Source organism: Bombina bombina, chromosome 3 (assembly GCF_027579735.1).
Source record: "Bombina bombina isolate aBomBom1 chromosome 3, aBomBom1.pri, whole genome shotgun sequence".
Taxonomy (NCBI): Eukaryota; Metazoa; Chordata; class Amphibia; order Anura; family Bombinatoridae; genus Bombina; species Bombina bombina.
The window spans coordinates 923,299,629-923,327,318 of NC_069501.1; the positions used below are offsets into that span (position 1 = coordinate 923,299,629).

A 27,690-nucleotide genomic window follows, 5' to 3' on the forward strand; every position below is an offset into this window, starting at 1 on the left:
TCTCTTGTAAGATGTATCGAGTCCACTGATTCATCCATACTTGTGGTATATTCTCCTTCCCAACAGGAAGTGGCAGAGAGAGCACCCACAGCAGAGCTGTCTATATAGCTCCACCCCCAGTCATTCTGTCTGCCTGCTTAACTTCTAGGAAGGGCAAAGTGAGTGTGGTGACAAAAATGTTAGTTTTTATTTTCTCAAGCAAAAGTTAATTTTAAATGGTACCTGTGTGTACTATTTACTCTCTGGCAGAAAAGGGATGAAGATTTCTGCAAGGAGGATGATGCTCTTAGCATTTTGTAACTAAGATCCACTGCTGTTCTCACAAGGGCTGAAGAGTACAGGAAAACTTCAGTTGGGGGAACAGTTTGCAGGCTAAACTGCAGTAAGGTATGATCAGTCTATTTTTTTCTAGAAAAGGCTGGCAATATCCCCATGAGGGAAAGGTAAGCTGTATTCAGTAAAAGAGGAATCCAAGCTTGCATAAAGGGCTCATAGTTACTGGTGACACTGTTAGGAAAAAACTTTTTGGTTCAATTGCAAATATAACGTTTTTTGAGGGTCTTTAAGGGGTCTTTGTGGCTTGTTTAAGGGTTATTAACCCACATGGCATTGGCTAGTTTAAGAAAAACACTGTTTCTTTTTTCCCCCCATAACATCAAGTGAGGTGGGAGGGGCCTATTGTCACGCCTCAGTTGCACAGTTTCTTTACCTCAGAAGCATCCAGCTACTTCTCCATAGGTTCCTGCTGTATTTGAGGACTATAAAGAGTTTTCCCCCCCCCCACAAATGGTTCCTAAAGGGCAGGTAGGCGCCACAGCAGAGCTGTGGCAAGGTGCTGAACGTTATTTTACCAGTTTTTTCAATCCGGTTTTTACATTAAGGGGTTAATGGTTTATTTGCATAGTGGTGCAAAGTTACTAAGGCTTTATGATGCTACTGTCAAAATTTTGTTGTGTTTACTGCTTTTTTACACTGTTTTGCAGAGTTTGTGCAGCTTTTTTTTCTCTTAAAGGCACAGTACCGTTTTTGTTTAAAGTGTTATTTATTTTGTCGCCAAGTACCTCTAGAGCGTCTAATTCATTTACTTTACAAGACATGGCCACAGTTAGGAATAAAACCCTCACAGAGGTTTTCTCTATACTGCCTGGTTTACAAGGAAAGCGTGACAGCTCTGGGTTAAGAACAAATGCTGAGCCGTCTGACGCTTTAGTAGCCGTATCCGATATACCCTCACAATGTTCTGAAGTAGGGGTAAGGGATTTTTGTTATCTGAGGGAGAGATTTCTGATTCAGGAAAGACGCTCCCTCAGACAGATTCTGATATGACAGCTTTTAAATTTAAGCTTGAACACCTCCGCTTATTGCTCAAGGAGGTATTAGCTACTCTAGACGATTGTGACCCTATAGTGGTCCCAGAGAAATTGTGTAAAATGGACAGATACTTAGAGGTTCCTGTTTACACTGATGTTTTTCCAGTCCCTAAGAGAATTGTGACTATTGTTACCAAGGAATGGGATACACCAGGTACTCCGTTCGCTCCCCCTCCTGTTTTTAAGAAAATGTTTCCCATTTCTGACACCATACAGGACTGGTGGCAGACTGTTCCTAAGGTGGAGGGAGCTATTTCTACTCTTGCTAAGCATACAACTATACCTATCGAAGACAGTTGTGCTTTCATAGATCCTATGGATAAAAAATTAGAGGGTCTCCTAAAGAAAATTTTTGTTCATCAAGGTTTTCTTCTCCAACCTATTGCATACATTGTTCCTGTAACTACTGCCTCTGCTTTCTGATTTGAGGCTCAAGAAGAGGCTCTCCAGGTGGAGACTCCTTTAGAAGATATTATGGATAGAATTAAGGCCCTTAAGTTGGCTAATTCTTTCATTACAGATGCCGCTTTCCAAATGGCTAAATTAGCGGCAAAGAATTCAGGTTTTGCCTTTTTAGCACGCAGGACGTTATGGCTTAAGTCCTGGTCTGCTGATGTGTCATCAAAATCTAAATTGTTGAACATCCCTTTCAAAGGAAAGACCCTATTCGGGCCTGCACTGAAAGAAATTATTTCAGACATCACTGGCGGGAAAGGCTATGCCCTCCCTAAGCATAAAACAAATAAGATTAGGACCAAACAAAATAATTTTCGTTCCTTTCAGAACTTCAAGGGTGGTCCCGCTTCAGCTTCCCCTGCAGCAAAGCAAGACGGGAATTCTGTCCAATCCAAGTCAGTCTTGAGACCTAACCAGGCTTGGAACAAAGGTAAACAGACCAAAAAGCCTGCTGCTGCCTCTAAGACACCATGAAGGGGTAGCCCCCGATCCGGGACAGGATCTAGTAGGGGGCAGACTCTCTCTCTTTGCTGCGGCTTGGGCAAGAGATGTTCATGATTCCTGGGCTTTAGAAATTGTGTCCCAAGGATATCTTCTGGACTTCAAAGACTCCCCCCCCCCCCCCCCCCCCCCCCCAAGGGGGAGATTTCACATTTGTCAATAGTCTGCAAACCAGACAAAGAGAGAGGCGTTCTTACGCTGTGTTGAAGACCTACATACCATGGGAGTGATCCGCCCAGTTCAAAGAGTGGAACAAGGCATAGGTTTTTACTCCAACCTGTTTGTGGTTCCCAAAAAAAGAGGGAATTTTCAGACCAATCAATTCCTCAGACTCGCCTTTCTGGACAGGCATTACCAGTTTGTGGCCCTTCCCTTCGGGTTGGCCACAGCTCGCAGAATTTTCACAAAGGTGCTAGGGTTCCTTTTGGCGGTTCTAAGACCCCGGGGTATAGCAGTGGCACCTTATCTAGACTACATCTTAAATCAGACGTCGACCTTCCAGCTAGCCATGTCTCACATGGAAATTGTGTTGGCTTTTCTGAGATCTCACAGGTGGAGGGTGAACATAAAAAAGAGTTCTCTAGTCCCTCTCACAAGAGTTTCCTTCCTAGGGACTCTGATAGACTCGGTAGAAATGAAAATATTTCTGACGGAGGTCAGAAAATCAAAACTTTTAATCGCTTGCCGAGCTCTTCATTCCATTCCTCGGCCATCAGTGGGTCAGTGTATGGAGGTAATCAGACTCATGGTAGCGGCAATGGACATAGTTCCTTATGCCCGCCTACACCTCAGACCACTGCAACTATGCATGCTCAAACAGTGGAATGGGGATTATGCAGATTTATCTCCTCAACTTCATCTGGACCAAGAGACCAGAGATTTTCTTCTCTGGTTGTTGTCTCAGGACCACCTGTCTCAGGGAATGTGTTTCAGCAGGCCAAATTGGCTCATAGTAATGACAGATGCCAGCCTGCTAGGCTGGGGTGCAATCTGGAAATCCCTGAAAGCACAGGGCTTATGGTCTAGGGAGGAATCTCTCCTCCCAATAAACATTGTAGAACTGAGAACGATATTCAAATCTCTTCAGGCGTGGCCTCAGCTAGCTGCGGCCAAATTAATCATATTTCAGTCGGACAACATGACGACTGTAGCCTATATCAATCATCAAGGAGGAACACGGAGTGCTCTAGCGATGGAGGTAACCAAAATAATCCGATGGGCGGAGGATCACTCTTGCCATCTCTCAGCAATCCATATCCCAGGGGTAGAGAACTGGGAGGCGGATTTCCTAAGTCAGACTTTTCATCCGGGGGAGGTGGAGCTCCATCCAGAAGTATTTGCCCAGCTGACTCAGCTATGGAGCACACCAGAATTGGATCTGATGGCGTCCTGACAGAACGCTAAACTTCCTCGTTACGGGTCCAGGCCCCGGGATCCCCAGGCGGTACTGATAGATGCTCTAGCAGTGCCCTGGTCCTTCAATCTGGCTTATGTATTTCCACTGTTTCCTCTCCTCCCACGTCTGGTTGCCAGAATCAAGCAGGAGAGAGCTTCGGTGATTCTGATAGCGCCTGCGTAGCCACGCAGGACTTGGTATGCAGACCTGGTGGACATGTCATCTGTTCCACCGTGGACTGTGCCAGTGAGGCAGGACCTTCTAATCCAAGGTCCGTTCAAGCATCCAAATCTAATTTCTTCGTCTGACTGCTTGGAGATTGAACGCTTGATTCTATCAAAGCGTGGTTTCTCTGAGTCGGTCATTGATACCCTGATTCAAGCTAGAAAGCCTGTTACCAGGAAAATCTATTATAAGATTTGGCGCAAATATCTTTGTTGGTGTGAATCCAAGGGTTACTCATGGAGTAAGATTAGGATTTTGTCCTTTCTCCAAAAAGGATTGGAGAAGGGATTATTAGCTAGTTCCTTAAAGGGACAAATATCTGCTTTATCTATTCTTTTACACAAACGTCTGGCAGATGTTCCAGTCGTTCAAGCATTTAGTCAGGCCTTGGTCAGGATCAAGCCTGTATTTAAACCTGTTGCTCCGCCATGGAGCCTAAACTTGGTTCTTAAAGTTCTTCAAGGGGTTCCATTTGAACCTATGCATTCCATAGAAATTAAGCTTCTATCTTGGAAAGTTTTGTTGTTAGTAGCTATCTCTTCGGCTCGAAGAGTTTCGGAGTTTTCTGCTTTACAGTGTGACTCACCTTATCTTGTTTTCCATGCAGATAAGGTGGTTTTAGGTACCAAACCTGGCTTCCTTCCTAAGGTTGTTTCTAATAGGAATATCAATCAGGAAATTGTTGTTCCTTCGCTGTGTCCTAATCCTTCTTCAAAGAAGTAACGTCTGTTGCACAATCTTGATGTGGTTCGTGCTTCAAAGTTCTACTTACAAGCAACCAAAGATTTCCGTCAAACATCTTCATTGTTTGTTGTCTATTCTGGTAAGCAGAGAGGTCAAAAGGCTACGGCTACCTTTTTTCTTTTTGGCTGAAAAGTGTCATCCGTATGGCTTATGAGACTGCTGGCCAGCAGCCTCCTGAAAGAATTACTGCTCATTCTATTAGAGCAGTGGCTTCCACATGGGTTTTTAAAAATGAGGCTTCTGTTGAACAGATTTGTAATGCGTCAACTTGGTCTTCGCTTCATACTTTTTCCAAATTTTCCAAATTTGATACTTTTGCTTCTTCGGAGGCTATTTTTGGGAGAAAGGTTGTACAAGCAGTGGTGCCTTCCGTTTAAGGTACCTGTCTTGTCCCTCCCTTCATCCGTGTCCTAAAGCTTTGGTATTGGTATCCCACAAGTATGGATGAATCCTTGGACTCGATACATCTTACAAGAGAAAACAGAATTTATGCTTACCTGATAAATTACTTTCTCTTGTGATGTATCAAGTCCACGGCCCGCCCTGTATGTTTTAAGACCGGTAGTATATTTTTTAAAAAAAAACTTCAGTCACCTCTGCACCCTATAGTTTCTCCTTTTTCTTCCTAGCCTTCGGTCGAATGACTGGGGGGTGGAGCTAAGAGAGGAGCTATATAGACAGCTCTGCTGTGGGTGCTCTCTCTGCCACTTCCTGTTGGGAAGGAGAATATCCCACAAGTATGGATGAATCCGTGGACTCGATACTTCACAAGAGAGAGAAATTTATCAGATAAGCATAAATTCTGTTTTTTTTTTTTTTTTTAGATTTTGGACATTTTTGTTTTGACATGTGACAATTTACTAAATATTTTTTGTTTTTCAGTTGGATCGATTTGCTAGCATCAGAATTCCTGGAAGTAAAAAAGAAAGACCTTATATGCATTACATAAAAAGTACATATTCTAGCACGGAATGGTCAACTTCAGAAGCTGAAGATTATCCTTCCAAGCATCTGTCTGACAAAGATGTATTATCTTTGTTTGAGAAAATGATGGTAAGAACATTTTCTTATATGACTTTCGTTTAATTTGTATAGAGGAAAAATAAACACACAATCGGGTGACAAATAGTAGTGATGCACCGAAATGGAAATTCTGGACCGAAACCGAACCTGAAAATCCAGGATGCACTTGGCCGAAAACTGAAAATGTCTTTTCTCCAACATAGGTGTGTCCGGTCCACGGCGTCATCCTTACTTGTGGGATATTCTCTTCCCCAACAGGAAATGGCAAAGAGCCCAGCAAAGCTGGTCACATGATCCCTCCTAGGCTCCGCCTACCCCAGTCATTCTCTTTGCCGTTGTACAGGCAACATCTCCACGGAGATGGCTTAGAGTTTTTTTAGTGTTTAACTGTAGTTTTTATTATTCAATCAAGAGTTTGTTATTTTGAAATAGTGCTGGTATGTACTATTTACTCAGAAACAGAAAAGAGATGAAGATTTCTGTTTGTATGAGGAAAATGATTTTAGCAACCGTCACTAAAATCCATGGCTGTTCCACACAGGACTGTTGAGAGCAATTAACTTCAGTTGGGGGAACAGTGAGCAGTCTCTTGCTGCTTGAGGTATGACACATTCTAACAAGACGATGTAATGCTGGAAGCTGTCATTTTCCCTCTGGGATCCGGTAAGCCATGTTTATTACGATTGTAAATAAGGGCTTCACAAGGGCTTATTAAGACTGTAGACTTTTTTTGGGCTAAATCGATTGATTATTAACACATATTTAGCCTTGAGGAATCATTTTATCTGGGTATTTTGATATAATAATATCGGCAGGCACTGTTTTAGACACCTTATTCTTTAGGGGCTTTCCCAAAGCATAGGCAGAGTCTCATTTTCGCGCCGGTGTTGCGCACTTGTTTTTGAGAGGCATGGCATGCAGTCGCATGTGAGAGGAGCTCTGATACTTAGAAAAGACTTTCTGAAGGCGTCATTTGGTATCGTATTCCCCTTGGGGCTTGGTTGGGTCTCAGCAAAGCAGATACCAGGGACTGTAAAGGGGTTAAAGTTCAAAACTGCTCCGGTTCCGTTATTTTAAGGGTTAAAGCTTCCAAATTTGGTGTGCAATATTTTTAAGGCTTTAAGACACTGTGGTGAAAATTTGGTGAATTTTGAACAATTCCTTCATGTTTTTTCGCATTTGCAGTAAAAAAGTGTGTTCAGTTTAAAATTTAAAGTGACAGTAACGGTTTTATTTTAAAACGTTTTTTGTACTTTGTTATCAAGTTTATGCCTGTTTAACATGTCTGAACTACCAGATAGACTGTGTTCTGAATGTGGGGAAGCCAGAATTCCTATTCATTTAAATAAATGTGATTTATGTGACAATGACAATGATGCCCAAGATGATTCCTCAAGTGAGGGGAGTAAGCATGGTACTGCATCATTCCCTCCTTCGTCTACACGAGTCTTGCCCACTCAGGAGGCCCCTAGTACATCTAGCGCGCCAATACTCCTTACTATGCAACAATTAACGGCTGTAATGGATAATTCTGTCAAAAACATTTTAGCCAAAATGAACACTTATCAGCGTAAGCGCGACTGCTCTGTTTTAGATACTGAAGAGCATGACGACGCTGATATTAATATTTCTGAAGGGCCTCTAACTCAGTCTGATGGGGCCAGGGAGGTTTTGTCTGAGGGAGAAATTACTGATTCAGGGAACATTTCTCAACAAGCTGAACCTGATGTGATTGCATTTAAATTTAAGTTGGAACATCTCCGCATTCTGCTTAAGGAGGTATTATCCACTCTGGATGATTGTGACAAGTTGGTCATCCCAGAGAAACTATGTAAAATGGACAAGTTCCTAGAGGTGCCGGGGCTCCCAGAAGCTTTTCCTATACCCAAGCGGGTGGCGGACATTGTTAATAAAGAATGGGAAAGGCCCGGTATTCCTTTCGTCCCTCCCCCCATATTTAAAAAATTGTTTCCTATGGTCGACCCCAGAAAGGACTTATGGCAGACAGTCCCCAAGGTCGAGGGAGCGGTTTCCACTTTAAACAAACGCACCACTATACCCATAGAGGATAGTTGTGCTTTCAAAGATCCTATGGATAAAAAATTAGAAGGTTTGCTTAAAAAGATGTTTGTTCAGCAGGGTTACCTTCTACAACCAATTTCATGCATTGTCCCTGTCGCTACAGCCGCATGTTTCTGGTTCGATGAGCTGATAAAGGCGGTCGACAGTGATTCTCCTCCTTATGAGGAGATTATGGACAGAATCAATGCTCTCAAATTGGCTAATTCTTTCACCCTAGACGCCACTTTGCAATTGGCTAGGTTAGCGGCTAAGAATTCTGGGTTTGCTATTGTGGCGCGCAGAGCGCTTTGGTTGAAATCTTGGTCGGCTGATGCGTCTTCCAAGAACAAGCTACTTAACATTCCTTTCAAGGGGAAAACGCTGTTTGGCCCTGACTTGAAAGAGATTATCTCGGATATCACTGGGGGTAAGGGCCACGCCCTTCCTCAGGATCGGCCTTTCAAGGCAAAAAATAAACCTAATTTTCGTCCCTTTCGTAGAAACGGACCAGCCCAAGGTGCTACGTCCTCTAAGCAAGAGGGTAATACTTCTCAAGCCAAGCCAGCTTGGAGACCAATGCAAGGCTGGAACAAGGGAAAGCAGGCCAAGAAACCTGCCACTGCTACCAAGACAGCATGAAATGTTGGCCCCCGATCCGGGACCGGATCTGGTGGGGGGCAGACTCTCTCTCTTCGCTCAGGCTTGGACAAGAGATGTTCTGGATCCTTGGGCGCTAGAGATAGTCTCCCAAGGTTATCTTCTGGAGTTCAAGGGACTTCCCCCAAGGGGGAGGTTCCACAGGTCTCAGTTGTCTTCAGACCACATAAAAAGACAGGCATTCTTACATTGTGTAGAAGACCTGTTAAAAATGGGAGTAATTCATCCCGTTCCATTAAGAGAACAAGGGATGGGGTTCTACTCCAATCTGTTTATAGTTCCCAAAAAAGAGGGAACGTTCAGACCAATCTTAGATCTCAAGATCCTAAACAAGTTTCTCAAGGTTCCATCGTTCAAGATGGAAACCATTCGAACTATTCTTCCTTCCATCCAGGAAGGTCAATTCATGACCACGGTGGATTTAAAGGATGCGTATCTACATATTCCTATCCACAAGGAACATCATCGGTTCCTGAGGTTCGCATTCCTGGACAAACATTACCAGTTCGTGGCGCTTCCTTTCGGATTAGCCACTGCTCCAAGGATTTTCACAAAGGTACTAGGGTCCCTTCTAGCTGTGCTAAGACCAAGGGACATTGCTGTAGTACCTTACTTGGACGACATTCTGATTCAAGCGTCGTCCCTTCCTCAAGCAAAGGCTCACACGGACATTGTCCTGGCCTTTCTCAGATCTCACGGATGGAAAGTGAACGTGGAAAAGAGTTCTCTATCTCCGTCAACAAGGGTTCCCTTCTTGGGAACAATAATAGACTCCTTAGAAATGAGGATTTTTCTGACAGAGGCCAGAAAAACAAAACTTCTAGACTCTTGTCGGATACTTCATTCCGTTCCTCTTCCTTCCATAGCTCAGTGCATGGAAGTGATCGGGTTGATGGTAGCGGCAATGGACATAGTTCCTTTTGCACGCATTCATCTAAGACCATTACAACTGTGCATGCTCAGTCAGTGGAATGGGGACTATACAGACTTGTCTCCGAAGATACAAGTAAATCAGAAGACCAGAGACTCACTCCGTTGGTGGCTGTCCCTGGACAACCTGTCACGAGGGATGACATTCCGCAGACCAGAGTGGGTCATTGTCACGACCGACGCCAGTCTGATGGGCTGGGGCGCGGTCTGGGGATCCCTGAAAGCTCAGGGTCTTTGGTCTCGGGAAGAATCTCTTCTACCGATAAATATTCTGGAACTGAGAGCGATATTCAATGCTCTCAAGGCTTGGCCTCAGCTAGCGAGGGCCAAGTTCATACGGTTTCAATCAGACAACATGACAACTGTTGCGTACATCAACCATCAGGGGGGAACAAGGAGTTCCCTGGCGATGGAAGAAGTGACCAAAATCATTCTATGGGCGGAGTCTCACTCCTGCCACCTGTCTGCTATCCACATCCCAGGAGTGGAAAATTGGGAAGCGGATTTTCTGAGTCGTCAGACATTGCATCCGGGGGAGTGGGAACTCCATCCGGAAATCTTTGCCCAAGTCACTCAGCTGTGGGGCATTCCAGACATGGATCTGATGGCCTCTCGTCAGAACTTCAAAGTTCCTTGCTACGGGTCCAGATCCAGGGATCCCAAGGCGGCTCTAGTGGATGCACTAGTAGCACCTTGGACCTTCAAACTAGCTTATGTGTTCCCGCCGTTTCCTCTCATCCCCAGGCTGGTAGCCAGGATCAATCAGGAGAGGGCGTCGGTGATCTTGATAGCTCCTGCGTGGCCACGCAGGACTTGGTATGCAGATCTGGTGAATATGTCATCGGCTCCTCCTTGGAAGCTACCTTTGAGACGAGACCTTCTTGTTCAGGGTCCGTTCGAACATCCGAATCTGGTTTCACTCCAGCTGACTGCTTGGAGATTGAACGCTTGATCTTATCGAAGCGAGGGTTCTCAGATTCTGTTATCGATACTCTTGTTCAGGCCAGAAAGCCTGTAACTAGAAAGATTTACCACAAAATTTGGAAAAAATATATCTGTTGGTGTGAATCTAAAGGATTCCCTTGGGACAAGGTTAAGATTCCTAGGATTCTATCCTTCCTTCAAGAAGGATTGGAAAAAGGATTATCTGCAAGTTCCCTGAAGGGACAGATTTCTGCCTTGTCTGTGTTACTTCACAAAAAGCTGGCCGCTGTGCCAGATGTTCAAGCCTTTGTTCAGGCTCTGGTTAGAATTAAGCCTGTTTACAAACCTTTGACTCCTCCTTGGAGTCTCAATTTAGTTCTTTCAGTTCTTCAGGGGGTTCCGTTTGAACCCTTGCATTCCGTTGATATTAAGTTATTATCTTGGAAAGTTTTGTTTTTAGTTGCAATTTCTTCTGCTAGAAGAGTTTCAGAATTATCTGCTCTGCAGTGTTCTCCTCCTTATCTGGTGTTCCATGCAGATAAGGTGGTTTTACGTACTAAACCTGGTTTTCTTCCAAAAGTTGTTTCTAACAAAAACATTAACCAGGAGATTATCGTACCTTCTCTATGTCCGAAACCAGTTTCAAAGAAGGAACGTTTGTTGCACAATTTGGATGTTGTTCGCGCTCTAAAATTCTATTTAGATGCTACAAAGGATTTTAGACAAACATCTTCCTTGTTTGTTGTTTATTCCGGTAAACGGAGAGGTCAAAAAGCAACTTCTACCTCTCTCTCTTTTTGGATTAAAAGCATCATCAGATTGGCTTACGAGACTGCCGGACGGCAGCCTCCCGAAAGAATCACAGCTCATTCCACTAGGGCTGTGGCTTCCACATGGGCCTTCAAGAACGAGGCTTCTGTTGATCAGATATGTAGGGCAGCGACTTGGTCTTCACTGCACACTTTTACCAAATTTTACAAGTTTGATACTTTTGCTTCTTCTGAGGCTATTTTTGGGAGAAAGGTTTTGCAAGCCGTGGTGCCTTCCATTTAGGTGACCTGATTTGCTCCCTCCCTTCATCCGTGTCCTAAAGCTTTGGTATTGGTTCCCACAAGTAAGGATGACGCCGTGGACCGGACACACCTATGTTGGAGAAAACAGAATTTATGTTTACCTGATAAATTACTTTCTCCAACGGTGTGTCCGGTCCACGGCCCGCCCTGGTTTTTTTAATCAGGTCTGATAATTTATTTTCTTTAACTACAGTCACCACGGTACCATATGGTTTCTCCTATGCAAATATTCCTCCTTAACGTCGGTCGAATGACTGGGGTAGGCGGAGCCTAGGAGGGATCATGTGACCAGCTTTGCTGGGCTCTTTGCCATTTCCTGTTGGGGAAGAGAATATCCCACAAGTAAGGATGACGCCGTGGACCGGACACACCGTTGGAGAAAGTAATTTATCAGGTAAACATAAATTCTGTTTTTTCAAATATTTTTTTTTTTTAGGTTTTTTTTTTTTTTTTTTGCATAATTAGACTATTTTAATAATGAATCTGAATTGAAAACCTTCAAGCCAATAAAAAAAAGCCCACACTTTTATTGAAAGTAACACACTAAAATTGGACAAAAATATCTTAAAACAATAATATAATAATTTTACCAAGAAAAAAAAACAGGCAAAAAATGATAGTACCATTTTCGGGCCAAAATGTTTCTGCGACCAAAATTTCGGTGCATCCCTATTTAAAACATTATTAAATATCAATATACTGTATTATTCTTTATTTAGTTCTATGTAACAGAATGAGATTTAACAGTTTTTTTGTTTGTTTTTTACCAATTATCCAAATAAAGTATAGTCATAGAAAACTCATATGCAAAACAGTAAGTCAAGTAATGAACTTAAACAGCAGCTCTAGGCTAGCATCAAATTTGAAACATGCTACACAACAATTTTACCGAAAATAACAGACAAAATAACCGAAAAATGAAATAGCCAAAAAGGTCATTTTCGGCCGAAACGTTTCTGCGGCCGAAATTTCGGTGCATCCCTAACAAATAGACTATAACTTACTTTGCAAATGTTTCTATCACTTGCTTTTAGTGTACTGTATATATCATATAAGCATCTTATGTAGCTGGTGTGTAGACAAGAACACAACTTTATTTTGAACAGGTAATTAAAATTAAATGGATAGTGAATGTTAGGAAAGAAAAAGGCAATCCTCACGTTAATAATTTTGTGACATTTTTCATAAGACATGGAGAGTCCACAACGTCATTCCAATTACTAGTGGGATATTCACTCCTGGCCAGCAGGAGGAGGAAAAAAGCACCACAGCAAAGCTGTTAAGTGTCACTTCCCTTCCCCATAACCCCCAGTCATTCTCTTTGCCTTTGTCAATGGAGGAGGTGAAGTTCGGTGTCTGAAGATATTTTCCCTTTCTGGGTAATTTTCGCTTCAAGCAAGTATTTGGGTTTAGCTGTGTCCACATCAATCTCTTGAGTAAGAGTAGTGGTGGCTTTTAAGCAGTTAGGAAGTGGTAAGGTGGTCCTTGCTTGGTTTCCACATTTGCTGCCCAAGTCATAGAAAGCCAAAGTTGGTTACTCTGTTCTTTCTTTTTCTACAGGTCTCTGTGAGGAGTATGTGTCCTTTCACACCTTGTAAGCTGTTGTCCTGCCTAACAGCTGGATTGAAGTGCTTTTGTCTTCTAGGTCTTGGAGACTTGCACTTGAAGAAGATCTAGCTGCAAATTTTATTTGGGACATATTAATCCTTTTTATATAGGTTATTCATAGGCAGGGTATGTAACTGAAGACTAAGGGGTTAATCTTTTTGTTATGTGTATAAAGGAAGACCCTTATTGTTCGTTTTTATTCTGTGGCTCATGTACTGGAAAATTTATTTAAATATGGATTGTTGTGGGACTGATTTACAAAGCGAAAGAGAGAAAAGCACTGATACTGAAATCTGACAGTTTACAGAAACGTGCACTTTTATTTTTGCTGCACAATTTCTTATCGGCTAATCATGTGACTTCAACTCTTCCGCTTGCACACTTCTAAGCGGAACGTTGTCTTGTCTGTTCCGACATCTCCTGTGTTTACTCGATCGGCAGGAGAGTTCTTTGTCAGTTTTCAATATCGGATTTATTCCAGAGGTCAGATAGGACACCTCAGTACTGTCTGATCCAAGCCCTTTAAGAAACCAAAGCTAGCCCCCAAGTCTGCATGAAGGAGCGGCCCTCATTTTAGCTCAGCTGGTGGGGGGCAGATTGAAATTTTTTTCAAAAACATTTGGACAGATTCTGTCCAAAATCGGTGGATTCAAATAGGATTCAGAGTAAGACCTCCTGTGAGAAGATTTTTTTCTCTCACACGTCCCAGTAAATCCAGTGAAGGCTCAGGCTTTTCTGAAGTGTGTTTCAGATCCGGAGCTTTCAGGGGTAATCATACTAGTTCCGTTTCAGGAACAGGGTCTGGGGTTTTATTCAAATCTATTCATTGTTCCAAAGAGAGAAAATTTATTCAGGCCAGTTCTGGATCTGAAAGTTTTAATCTTTTTGTAAGAGTGCCTGCTTTCAAATGGTAACTATAAGGACTATTCTGCCTTTTGTTCACAGCAAGGTCATTATATGTCCATGATAGACTTACAGGATGCATATCTTCATATTCCGATTCATCCAGACCACTATCGTTTTTTAAGATTCTCTTTTCTAGACAAGCATTACCAATTTGTCGCATTTACATTTGGCCTAGCGACAGCTCCAAGTTTTTTCTCAAAGGTACTTGGTGTCCTCTGTATTCAGAGAACAGGGTATTGCGTTGTTCCTTATTTGGATGATATCTTGGTACTAGCTTAGCCTTTAAATTCTGCCGAATCTCACACAAATCAACAAGTATTGTTTCTTCAAAGACATGGTTGGAGGATCAATTTACCTGAAAGTTCCTTGAATCCTCAGACAAGGGTCACCTTTTTAGGTTTCCAGATAAATTCAGTGTTCATGACTCTGTCTCTAACAGGGAAGAGACGGAATTGGTTTCAACTTGTCAAAAGCTTCATTCTCGATCATTCTCTTTGCTTGTTTTCATTTAAGACCTCTTCAGCTTTGTATGCTGGATCAGTGATGCAGGGATTATACAAGGATATCACCGTCAATATCCTTAAATCCCAACGTTTGACTCTCTCTGTCTTGGTGGTTAGACCACCATCGTTTAGTTCAAGGGTCCTCTTTTGTTCGTCTAACCTGGACTGTGATCTCAACGGACGCAAGTCTTTCAGGTTAGGGAGCTGTCTGGGGATCTCTGACAGCACAAAGAGTTTGGGAACCTCAAGAGGCGACGTTACCAATTAATATTTTAGAACTCCGTGTTATTTTCAGGGCTTTTCAGGTTTGGCCTCTTTTGAAGAGAGAATCATTTATTTGTTTTCAGACAGACAATATCACAACTGTGGCATGTCAATCATCAGGGTGGGACTCACAGTCCCCTACCTATGAAAGAAGTATCTTGGATACTTTCTTGGGCCGGAATCCAGCTCTTGTCTAATTTCTGCGGTACATATCCCAGGTATAGTCAATTGGGAAGCGGATTATCTCAACCCTCAGAAGTTACATCCGGGGGAGTGGTCTCTCCATCCAGATGTGTTTTTTTTAAGATTGTTCAGATGTGGGGTCTTCCAGAAATAGATCTGATGGCTTCACATCTAAACAAGAAACTTCCCAAGTACTTTTTCAGTTCCATGGATCCTCATGCGGAGTCGATGGATGCGTTAGCAATTCTTTTGTTTTACCAACCTGCTTATATTTTCACACCTCTAGTTCTTCTTCCAAGAGTGATCTCCAAGATCATCATGAAACAATTGTTTGTGTTTCTGGTAGTACCAGCATGGCCTCACAGGTTTTGGTATGCAGATCTTGTTAGGATGTCTAGTTACCAACCTTGGCCATTTCCTTTAAGACCAGACCTTTTATCCATCAGGATCTCAAAGCTTTAAATTTGTAGGCATGGAAATTGAATTCATAGTGCTTAGTCATAGAGGTTTCTCTGACTCAGTGATTAATACTATGTTACAGGCTCGCAAATCTGTTTCTAGGAAGATTTATTATTGAGTTTTGAAGACTTTTTTATTTTATAGTTTCTTCAGGAATTTTTGGATAAAGATTTGTCTGCAAGTTCCTTGAAGGGACAAATCCCTGCTCTTTCTGTTTTATTTCACAGAAAGATTGCTAAGCTTCCTGATAGTCACTGTTTTATACAGGCTTTGGTCCGTATCAAGCCTGTCATTAAATCAATCTCTCCTCCTTGGAGTCTTAATTTGGTTTTTAAGGCTTTACAGGCTCCTCCTTTTGAGCCTATGCATTCTTTGGATATTAAACTACTTTCTTGGAAAGTGTTGTTCCTTTTGGCTCTTCTGCTAGAAGAGTTTCCGAATTATCTGCTCTTTCTTGTGAGTCTCCTTTTCTGATTTTCCATCAGGATAAAGCGGTTTTGCAGACTTCATTTGAATTTCTTCCTAAGGTTGTAAATTCTAATAACATTAATAGGGAAATTGTTGTTCCCTCTGTGTCCTAATCCTAAGAATTCTTTGGAGAGAGCCTTACATTCTTTGGATGTTAGAGCTTTGAAATATTATGTTGAAACTACTAAAGATTTCAGGAAGACTTCCAGTCTATTTGATGTTTTTTCTGGTTCTAGGAAAGGTCAGAAAGCTTCTGATATTTCCTTGGCATCTTGGTTAAAGCTTTTGATTAATCAGGCTTATTTGGAGTCGGGTCAGCCCCGCCTCAGAGAATCACAGCTCATTCTACTAGATCAGTCTTCACTTTATCTTTTAAGAATGAAGCTTCAGTTGATAAGATTTGCAAAGCAGCAACTTGGTCTTCTTTGCATACATTTATAAAATTTTACCATTTTGATGTGTTTGCCTCTTCGGAAGCAGTTTTTGGTAGAAAAGTTTTTCATGCCGCTGTTTGTTTGATTCCTCTGCTTATGTTTTAATTTATTTCTTTTCAATTATGAGAAAAACTTATTTTTTGCATGTGGATTTATTTTTTTCAGCGGAAAATGCCTGTTTTTTATTTTATCCCTCCCTCTCTTGTGGCTCTGATGTGTAGTACCACATCTTGGGTATTAATATCCCATACATCACTAGCTCATGGACTCTTGCCCTTACATGAAAGAAAACATAATTTATGTAAGAACTTACCTGATTCATTTCTTTCATATTGGCAAGAGTCCATGAGACCCACCCTGTTTTTGGTGGTTATAATTTTTGTATAAAGCACAATTATATTTCCAGTTGCTTTTTTGATGCTTTCTATTACTTTTTCTGTCACCCCACTACTTGGCTATTCGTTAAAACTGAATTGTGGGTGTGGTGAGGCGGTGTATTTATTGGCATTTTGAGGTTTCGGAAACAGTTGGTGGCAATGCCGTTTTGCACTTCACTCACACTGTTTTTTTATTTTCTCCTTTCTTTTAGCTATATGTTTGACTGAGGGATTATGGTATAGTGAGAGGGATTAACATTTTTTATATTAGGTGTTTGTCTCTTAGTGGATTGGAGTTGAATCCCACGTGTGATGGTTTGTGTACTCTCACCATTATGAAATAAATTATTTTTCTCTTGTAAGATGTATCGAGTCCACGGATTCATCCATACTTGTGGGATATTCTCCTTCCTAACAGGAAGTGGCAAAGAGAGCACCCTTAGCTCCACCCCCCAGTCATTCTCTTTGTCTGCTTAACTGCTAGGAAGGGTAAAGTGAGTGTGGTGACAAAAATGTTAGTTTTTTTTTTTCTCAAGCAAAAGTTTATTTTAAATGATACCGGTGTGTACTATTCACTCTCTGGCAGAAAAGGGATGAAGATTTCTGCAAGGAGGATGATGATCTTAGCACTTTGTAACTAAGATCTGCTGCTGTTCCCACAGAGGCTGAGCAGTACAGGAAAAACTTCAGTTGGGGGAACGGTTTGCATTCTAAGCTGCATTGAGGTATGTTCAGTCAATTTTTTTCTAGACAGACTGTGATAATTCTAGAAAAGGCTGACAATATCCCCATGAGTTAAGGGTAAGGTGTATTCAGACACTTAATAGAAAGAATCCCAGCTTACATAAAGGGCTCATTTGTTACTGGTTGGCACTTATGGGAAAAACGTTTTTTCTATTGAATACTTAACGTTTTTTGAGGGACTTTAAGGGGTCTTTGTGGCTTGTTTATGGATTATTAACCAACATGGCTAGTTTAGAAACACTTTGGTGTGTTTCTTTTAGGCCCCACTGACATCGAGTGAGGTGGGAGGGGCCTATTTTCGCGCCTCAGTTGCGCAGTTTCTTTTACTCTGAAGACATCCAGCTGCTTCTCCAGAGGGTCCTGCTGTGTTTGAGGGCATAAAAGAAGTTTTCCCCCCACAAATATATCCTAAAGTGCAGGTAGGTGCCACAGCAGAGCTGTGGCAATGCGCTGAACGTTTTTATACCGGTTTTTGACGTTTTGTCAATCCGGTTTTTACATTAAGGGGTTAATTGTTTATTTGGCTGGCTGTGCAAACTTACTAAGGCTTTATGATTCTACTGTAAAAAATTTGTAAAGTTTACTGCTTTTTTACACTGTTTTGCAGAGTTTGTTCATCTTTTTTCTCTTAAAGGCACAGTACCTTTTTTTGAATAAAGTGTTTTCTAAGCTTGCTTGTTTCATTACTAGCCTGTTTAACATGTCTGACAACAAGGAAAATCCTTGTTCAATGCGTTTAGAAGCCATTGTGGAACCCCCTCTTAGAATGTGTCCCACTTGCACTATGTCTATAAATTATAAATAGCATATTATAGCACTTAACAATATAGCAATAGATTCTCAGACAGAAGGAATTGAGGGTTTGCCATCTAGCTCTCCCCAAGTGTCACAACCAGTAACGCCCGCACAAGTGACGCCAAGTACCTCTAGTGCGTCGACTTCATTTACTTTACAAGACATGGCCACAGTTATGAATACAAGCCTCACAGCGGTTTTATCTAAACTGCCTGGTTTACAAGGAAAGCGTGACATCTCTGGGTTAAGAACAAATGCTGAGCCTTCTAACGCTTTAGTAGCCGTATCCGATATACCCTCACAATGTTCTGAAGTAGGGGTGAGGGATTTGCTATCTGAGGGAGAGATTTCTGATTCAGGAAGGACGCTCCCTCAGACAGATTCTGATATGAAGGCCTTCAAATTTAAGCTTGAACACCTCTGCTTGTTGCTCAGGGAGGTATTAGCGTCTCTGGATGATTGTGACCCTATAGTGGTCCCAGAGAAATTGTGTAAAATGGACAAATACATAGAGGTTCCTGTTTACACTGATGTTTTTCCAGTCCCTAAGAGGATCATGAATATTGTTACTAAGGAGTGGGATAGACCAGGTATACCGTTCGCTCCCCCTCCTGTTTTTAAGAAAATGTTTCCCATATCTGACACCATACGGGACTCATGGCAGACGGTTCCTAAGGTGGAGGCAGCTGTTTCTACTCTCGCTAAGCGTACAACTATACCTATCGAAGACAGTTGTGCTTTCAAAGATCCTATGGATAAAAAATTAGAGGGTCTCCTAAAGAAAATTTTTGTTCATCAAGGTTTTCTTCTCCAACCTATTGTGTGCATTGTTCCTGTTCCTGTAAGAGGCTCTTCAGATGGAGACTGCATTAGATGATATTATGGATAGAATTAAGGCCCTTAAGTTGGCTAATTCTTTCATTACAGATGCCGCTTTTTAACTGGCTAAATTAGCAGCAAAGAATTCAAGTTTTGCCATTTTAGCATGCAGGGCGTTATGGCTTAAGTGCTGGTCTGCTGATGTGTCATCAAAATCTAAGCTTTTGAACATCCCTTTCAAAGGAAAGACCCTATTCGGGCCTGAACTGAAAGAGATTATTTCAGACATCACTGGAGGGAAAGGACATGCCCTCCCTCAGAATAAAGTAAATAAAATTAGGACCAAACAAAATAATTTTCGTTACTTTCGGAACTTCAAGAGTGGTCCCGCTTCAGCTTCCCCTGCTGCAAAGCAAGAGGGGAATTTTGCCCAATCCAAGTCAGTCTGGTCATTTAATCGGGCTTGGAACAAGGGTAAACAGGCCAAGATGCCTGCAAGACAGCATGAAGGGATAGCCCCCGATCTGGGACTGGATCTAGTAGGGGACAGACTCTCTCTTTTCGCTCAGGCTTGGGCAAGAGATGTTCACGATTCCTGGGCTTTAGAAATTGTGTCCCAAGGATATCTTCTGGACTTCAGAGACTCCCCCCAAGGGGGAGATTTCACATTTCTCAATTGTCTGCAAACCAGACAAAGAGAGAGGCGTTCTTATGCTGTGTAGAAGACCTACATACCATGGGAGTGATCCACCCAGTTCCAAACCTGTTTGTGGTTCCCAAAAAAGAGGGAACTTTCAGACCAATCTTGGTACTCTGAGGAACTTGTTTAGAATTTTGAGATCCATCATTCAAGATGGAGACTATTCGGACTATTCTACCTCTGATCCAGGAGGGTCAATATATGATTACCGTGGATTCAAAGGATGCGTATCTACACATCCCTATTCACAGAGATAATCATCAATTCCTCAGATTCGCCTTTCTGGACAGGCATTAACAGTTTGTGGCCCTTCCCTTCGGGTTGGCCACGGCTCCCAGAATTTTCACAAATGTGCTAGGGTCCCTTTTGGCGGTTCTAAGACCGTGGGGCATAGCAGTAGCACCTTATCTAGACGACATCTTAATTCAGGCGTCGTCTTTCCAGCTAACCAAGTCTCACACGGACATCGTGTTGGCTTTTCTCACGGGTGGAAGGTGAACATAAAAAAAGAGTTCTCTTCCCTCTCACAAGAGTTTCTTTCCTAGGGACTTTGATAGACTCGGTAGAAATGAAAATATTTCTGACGGAGGTCAGAAAATCAATACTCTTAACCACTTGCCGAGCTCTTCATTCCATTCCTCGGCCATCAGTGGCTCAGTGTCTAGAGGTAATCGGACTCATGGTAGCGGCAATGGACACAGTTCCTTTTGCCCGCCTACACCTCAAACCACTGCAACTATGCATGCTCAAACAGTGGAATGGGGATTATGCAGATTTATCTCCTCAAATACATCTGGATCAGGAGACCAGAGATTCTCTTCTATGGTGGTTGTCTCAGGACCACCTGGCTCAGGGAATGTTTCCGCAGGCCAGAGTGGATCATTGTAACGACAGATGCCAGCCTGCTAGGCTGGGTGTAGTCTGGAACTCCCTGAAAGCACAGGGCTTATGGTCTCGGGAGGAAACTCTCCTCCCGATAAACATTCTAGAACTGAGAGCGATATTCAATACTCTTCAGGCCTGGACTCAGCTAGCTGCGGCCAAATTCATCAGATTTCAGTCGGACAACATCATGACTGTAGCTTATATCAATCACCAAGGAGGAACACTGAGTCCTCTAGCGATGATGCAGGTAAACAAAATAATCCGATGGGCTATCCATCTCCCAGGGGTAGAGAACTGGGAGGCGGATTTCCTAAGTCGTCAGACTTTTCATCCGGGGGAGTGGCAGCTCCATCCGGAAGTATTTGCCCACCTGACTCAGCTATGGGGCACACCAGAATTGGATCTGATGGCCTCCCGTCAGAACGCCAAGCTTCCTTGTTACGGTCCAGGTCCCGGTATCCCCAGGCGGTACTGATAGATGCTCTAGCAGTGCCTTGGTCCTTCAATCTGGCCTATGTATTTCCACCGTTTCCTCTCCTTCCACGTCTGGTTGCCAGAATCAAGCAGGAGAGAGCTTTATTAATTCTGATAGCACCTGCGTGGCCACGCAGGACTTGGTATGCAGACCTAGTGGACATGTCATTTGTTCCACCGTGGACTCTGCCAATGAGGCAGGACCTTCTAATCCAAGGTGCATTCAAGCATCCAAATCTAATTTCTCTGCGTCTGACTGCTTGGAGATTGAACGCTTGATTCTATCAAAGCGTGGTTTCTCTGAGTCGGTCATTGATACCCTGTTTCAAGCTAGAAAGCCTGTCACCAGGAAAATCTATCATAAGATTTGGCGCAAATATCTTTATTGGTGTGAATCCAAGGGTTACTCATGGAGTAAGATTAGGATTCCTAGAATATTGTCTTTTCTCCAAGAAGGATTGGAGAAGGGATTATCAGCTAGCTCTTTAAAAGGACAGATTTCTGCTTTGTCTATTCTTTTACACAAGCGTGTGGCAGATGTCCCAGACGTTCAAGCGTTTAGTCAGGGTTTAGTCAGAATCAAGCCTTTATTCAAACCTCTTGCTCCGCCATGGAGCCTAAACTTAGTTCTTAAAGTTCTTCAAGGGGTTCCGTTTGAACCTATGCATTCTGTTTTCAGTAGCTATCTCTTCGGCTCGAAGAGTTTCTGAGTTATCTGCTTTTCAGTGTGACTCACCTTATCTTGTTTTCCATGCAGATAAGGTGGTTTTGCGTTCCAAACCTGGATTCCTTCCTAAGGTTGTTTCTAATAGGAATATCAATCAAGAAATTGTTGTTCCTTCGCTGTGTCCTAATCCTTCTTCAAAGAAGGAACGTCTGTTGCACAATCTTGATGTGGTTTGTGCTTTAAAGTTCTACTTACAAGCAACCAAAGATTTCCATCAAACATCTTCATTGTTTGTTGTTTATTCTGGTAAGCGGAGAGGCCATAAAGCTATGGCTACCTCTCTTTCCTTTTGGCTGAAAAGCATCATCCGTTTGGCTAATGAGACTGCTGGCCAGCAGCCTCCTGAAAGGATTGCTGCTCATTCTACTAGAGCAGTGGCTTCCACATGGGCTTTTAAAAATGAGGCTTCTGTTGAACAGATTTGTAAGGCGGTGACTTGGTCTTCGCTTCCAAATTTTACAAATTCGATACTTTTGCTTCTTCGGAGGCTATTTTTGGGAGAAAGGTTCTACAAGCAGTGGTGCCTTCCGTTTAAGGTACCTGTCTTGTCTCTCCCTTCATCCGTGTCCTAAAGCTTTGGTATTGGTATCCCACAAGTATGGATGAATCCATGGACTCGATACATTTTACAAGAGAAAACAGAATTTATGCTTACCTGATAAATTTCTTTCTCTTGTGATGTATCGAGTCCACGGCCCGCCCTGTCTAAGACAGGTAGTATATATTTATTTTTTTTAAAAAAAAACTTCAGTCACCTCTGCATCCTATAGTTTCTCCTTTCTCTTCCTAGCCTTCGGTCGAATGACTGGGGGGTGGAGCTAAGGGAGGAGCTATATAGACAGCTCTGCTGTGGGTGCTCTCTTTGCCACTTCCTGTTAGGAAGGAGAATATCCCACAAGTATGGATGAATCCATGGACTCGATACTTCACAAGAGAAAGAAATTTATCAGGTAAGCATAAATTCTGTTTTTTAGGTGGGCATAAAGTTTTTTTTTTTATGATGATGGAATAAAGGTTTGATGATTTACTGCTATTTTCTCTTTGCTCAACTTGAAGCTGAGTGTAAGAAGTTTTTGTTGATATTGCTATATGGGATATAGAAGCAGTGGTTAAAGTTTGTTTCCTCGGCACTGACTTAAAATAGCTGTTTTTCTGAGGGGACATATTTTGTTGCTGCACATGGGAAGGGAGAGGGTGTGTATTAAAAGTGCAAAGGATGAACTACTGGTGTGCTTGTTGATTTAGTAGTATTAGTGGGAGGGAAACTTGAAAGGGATTTTTTGGGTGTTTTGCTTCCTTCTTTTATCCCAGTATTTATGAATTGTGGACTTGTAACATTATGAAAGAAATATAATTATCATGTAAGTGGAAATTAAAAAAATAAAAACACAATTGCATGCAAACTGTACTAGTTTGTAATTCTTAATACCTTTTTTTTTTTTTAAACTGAAAGTGGCCATAATACAAATGTAATGCATAATGTGATTGCAAAAAAGCCTATTATAGCCTTGAGAACTAGTTTATAATGGTTGTGTTCATTCATTTTAACAGCTGGAGACAGGCAGAATCAAATACCTCTTAGCATGTAATTTGAATGTAAGATAATTAAAACAAATTGTATTGTGTGTCTGTGTGTGGGCTAAAGCTGTATTTGCCTTAGCAACTTGTCAAATAAATTGTGGCATAAAGAGTATTTATTTATATGATTCTAAATTAAGAGTAATATTTTTTTTTGGAAACAATAATAATGATAATAATTGTAATGATAATACAATTTCAGCAGACTCTGTGATATGAAATGATATGAAATGACTTAAATCATTTTATTTTTGTCTTGTAATGCATGTTTTTTTCTCATCTTACAAGCTGCAAGTGAAAAAATATATCTTGTTTTTGTCAGTCACTAGATTAATTAGTTTTATAGCTGTTGTTTACGCTATTGAAAATAATTGACCTTGATTATTAAAGGGACAGTCTACACCTTAGTAGTCGTAAATCTTACCTTAGATTAAGCTGTCAATAGCCTCCCGCACCCTTTCTATATTATGCATCAAACAGTAAAAAAGTCATTTTAAAATGAATATTGTTTCTGGCCAATTTGAAATTGCTGCCAAGCTCAGTCTACTGATGACAAAACTATCTGGGCTGCATCTAGACACACTGCTGAATAGAATTGACAGTCTGTTGAATTCAAATAGTGAGCCTTTTGTGATTGGATGTCATATGCAGCCCAGATCATGTAATCAGTGGGCTTAACTTGGCAGCCTTTAAAGTGGCCAGAAACAATATTAATTTTAAAATAACTTTCCTAAGATACATTGAGTCCACTGAATCATCAATTACTGTTGAGAATATCACTCCTGGCCAGCAGGAGGAGGCAAAGAGCACAACAGCAAAGCTGTTAAGTATCACTCCACTTCCCACAATCCCCAGTCATTCTCTTTGCCTTCGGTTCAAGGAGGAGGTGAAGTTTTCGAGTCTTAAACTCATGATTGAAGAATTCATATTATTATTTTGAAAGCCAGTGTAGGCTCTGATCTTTCCTCTTTGGGTTTAGCTGTACTCCACGTCAGTCTCTTCAGTAGGGCAGTGGTATCTTTCAATCAGTTAAAAAATCGCAGGCCCACCTCACAAGTTCCTAACAGGTTGCTGCCCTTATGTAGAAAGCCAAAGTAGGTTTACTCTGTCCTTTCTTGTTTTCACTGGTCTCTGTGAGGAGTGGCTTCCTCTCATGCCAGGTGAGCTGTCCTACTACCGGACAGCCTAAGGTTCAGGTAAGTGCCATTTTTGTTTGTCTCACTGGAAAGATCACTGGCACTAAAATCAGGAGCTGCACTATATATGGGGTTCATGCCTGAGATGTTAAACAGGCTTTTATGGCAGGGAGCAAGCACTGCAAGTTGCATTTGGGTGTGGTAATTGGTGGCTCAGTGTATTTAACTTCACTATTCATCTGGTTAAAGATTGGATGGGTGATTGTGTGTTGGGGTTCATTATAAGCATGGAACATATTACTTGTTTTAGTCGGACCGTAATTGCTGATCTGAGCAAGTTTCTAAGAGTGCGTTAGTGTTAATAGCCGTCGGGACCGCCTCTGGTAAAAGCTAGGCGGATCCTTTTTCCTCTAGCGTTTTTTTTCAGTCAAAAGCGTGTCTTCCTTTATCTCAGTGGCGCAGCTTTTAGGATCGTTGTTTTGCTCTGCGGAGAATTCCGGAGCTTATACGATCAAGTGAAGAAGACACAGCCGTCCAGGTCTGACAGTATTCCGTTTATGTCAGCAGAAAAAAGGTAGGGGCAGGTAGGCACCTCAGTAAAGTTGTTGGAGGTGTTTGTGTTCATTCCTCCGTGGTGGAGGAGATATTACCCTTTTTGTCATACTATTTAATTGCATTGAAAAAATAGGGTGGAATTTCTGTTACTCTTTTGGGACTGATACTTTAAAGGTACAGTTTTAAAGAAAAATGCATTTTTCTTTCATGTAATTAGCAAGAGTCCATGAGCTAGTGACGTATGGGATATACATTCCTACCAGGAGGGGCAAAGTTTCCCAAACCTCAAAATGCCTATAAATACACCCCTCACCACACCCACAATTCATTTTTACAAACTTTGCCTCCCGTGGAGGTGGTGAAGTAAGTTTGTGCTAGATTCTTTGTTGATATGCGCTTCACAGCAGGCTGGAGCCCGGTTTTCCTCTCAGAGTGCAGTGAATGTCAGTGGGATGTGAAGAGAGTATTGCCTATTTGAATACCATGGTCTCCTTCTACGGGATCTATTTCATAGGTTCTCTGTTATCGGTCGTAGAGATTTCTTCTCCTACCTCCCTTTTCAGATCGACGATATACTCTAAATATACCATTACCTCTACTGATTCTCGTTTCAGTACTGGTTTGGCTATCTACTATATGTAGATGAGTGTCTTGGGGTAAGTAGGTCTTATTTTATTATGACACTCTTAAGCTATGGTTGGGCACTTTATTTATAAAGTTCTAAATATATGTGTTTAAACTTATATTTACCATGATTCAGGGTAATCAGTATTCCTTCTTTCAGTCAGATTCATTATTTGGGACAATGCATATGAATGATTATTTTTTTCTTACCTTAAAAGTTTTTCAAATTGACTTTTTTTCCCTGTGGGCTGTTAGGCTCGCGGGGGTTGAAAATGCTTCAATTTATTGCGTCATTTTTGGCGCAAACTTTTTTGCCGCAAAATTGTCATTTCCGGCGCCCTAATTGACGACCGGAAGTTGTTTGTGGTTACGTCATTTTTTTGACGTTTTTTTGTGTTCAGACGTTTTTTTGTGGCAAAAATGTGGGCGTTATTTTTTCGGCTTCACCGGATGTGGCGTCATACTTAGCGCCAAAAATATAGGCGTTGTACTTAGCGCCAATAATGTGAGCGTCATTTTTGGCGCCAAAAATGTGGGCGTCACTCTTGTCTCCACCTTTTTTTCACATTATTTCAGTCTCATTTTTTCAATGCTTCTTGTTGCTAGAGGCTTGTTCATTGGCATTTTTCCCCATTCCTGAAACTGTCATTTAATGAATTTGATAATTTTGCTTTATATGTTGTTTTTTCTATTACATATTGCAAGATGTCTCAACTTGACCCTGGGTCAGAATCTACTTCTTTAAAGACGCTGCCTGATGCAAAGTTAAGTGCATCTGTTGTAAACTTGTGGTAACTGTTCCTCCGGCTGTAGTTTGTGATGAATGTCATGATAAACTTGCTAATGCAGATAGTATTTCCATTAGTAATATTCTATTACCTGTTGTTGTTCCTTCAACATCTAATGCTCAGGATGTCCCTGTTAATGTTAAAGAATTTGTTTCTAAATCTATTAGGAAGGCTCTGTTTGTTATTCCTCCTTCCAGTAAATGTAAAAGGTCTTTTAAAACTTCTCATATTTCAGATGAATTTTTAAGTGACCGTCATCATTCTGACTTGTCTGTTTCTGATGAGGATCTATCTGGTTCTGAAGATTCTGTCTCAGATATTGACACTGATAAATCTTCATATTTATTTAAAATGGAATTTATTCGTTCTTTACTTAAAGAAGTGTTAATCACATTAGATATGGAGGAGTCTAGTCCTCTTGATACTAAATCTACTAAGCGTTTAAATTCGGTTTTCAAACCTCATAGTTATTCCAGAAGTTTTTCCTGTCCCTGATGCTATTTCTGAAGTAATTTCTAGGGAATGGAATCATCTGGGTACTTCATTTACTCCTTCTCAAAGGATAGATTAGAGTTTTGGGGCAAAATCCCTAAAGTTGATGGGGCTATCTCTACTCTTGCAAAACGTACTACTATTCCTACGGCGGATAGTACTTCCCTTAAGGATCCTTTAGATAGGAAACTTGAATCCTTTCTATGGAGAGCTTATTTATGTTCAGGTAATCTTCATAGACCTGCTATTTCTTTGGCTGATGTTGCTGCTGCTTCCACTTTCTGGTTGGAGACTTTAGCGCAACAAGTGTCAAACCATAATACTCTTAGCATTGTTAAACTTCTTCAACATGCTAATAACTGTATTTGTGATGCCATCTTTGATATCATTAGAGTTGATGTCAGGCATATGTCTTTAGCTATTTTAGCTAGAAGAGCTTTATGGCTTAAAACTTGGAATGCAGATATGTCTTCTAAGTCAACTTTGCTTTCTCTTTCTTTCCAAGGTAATAAATTATTTGGTTCTCAGTTGGATTCTATTATTTCAACTGTTACTGGGGGGAAAGGAATTTTTTTGCCTCAGGGCAAAAAATCTAAGGGTAAATACAGGACTGCTAATTGTTTTCGTTCCTTTCGTCAGAATAAGGAACAGAAGCCTGACCCTTCCTCTAAAGGAACGGTTTCCGTTTGGAAACCTTCTCCAGCCTGGAATAAATCCAAGCCTTTTAGAAAGTCAAAGCCAGCTCCCAAGTCCACATGAAGGTGCGGCCCTCATTCCAGCACAGCTGGTAGCGGGCAGGTTACGATTTTTC

General features: G+C 41.6%; 1 protein-coding gene across 2 annotated transcripts in view; it reads left to right on the forward strand.

Annotated features, from left to right (window-relative positions):
* The window catches only part of DIAPH3 (diaphanous related formin 3), a 1,718,568-nt gene that overhangs the window by 260,401 nt on the left and 1,430,477 nt on the right, over positions 1-27,690 (forward strand). For both annotated transcript variants that reach the window (XM_053707945.1, XM_053707946.1), the window contains exon 3: positions 5,575-5,745. In XM_053707945.1, the coding sequence (XP_053563920.1) occupies positions 5,575-5,745 (171 nt within the window). The remainder of the gene's footprint in view (positions 1-5,574; positions 5,746-27,690) is intronic.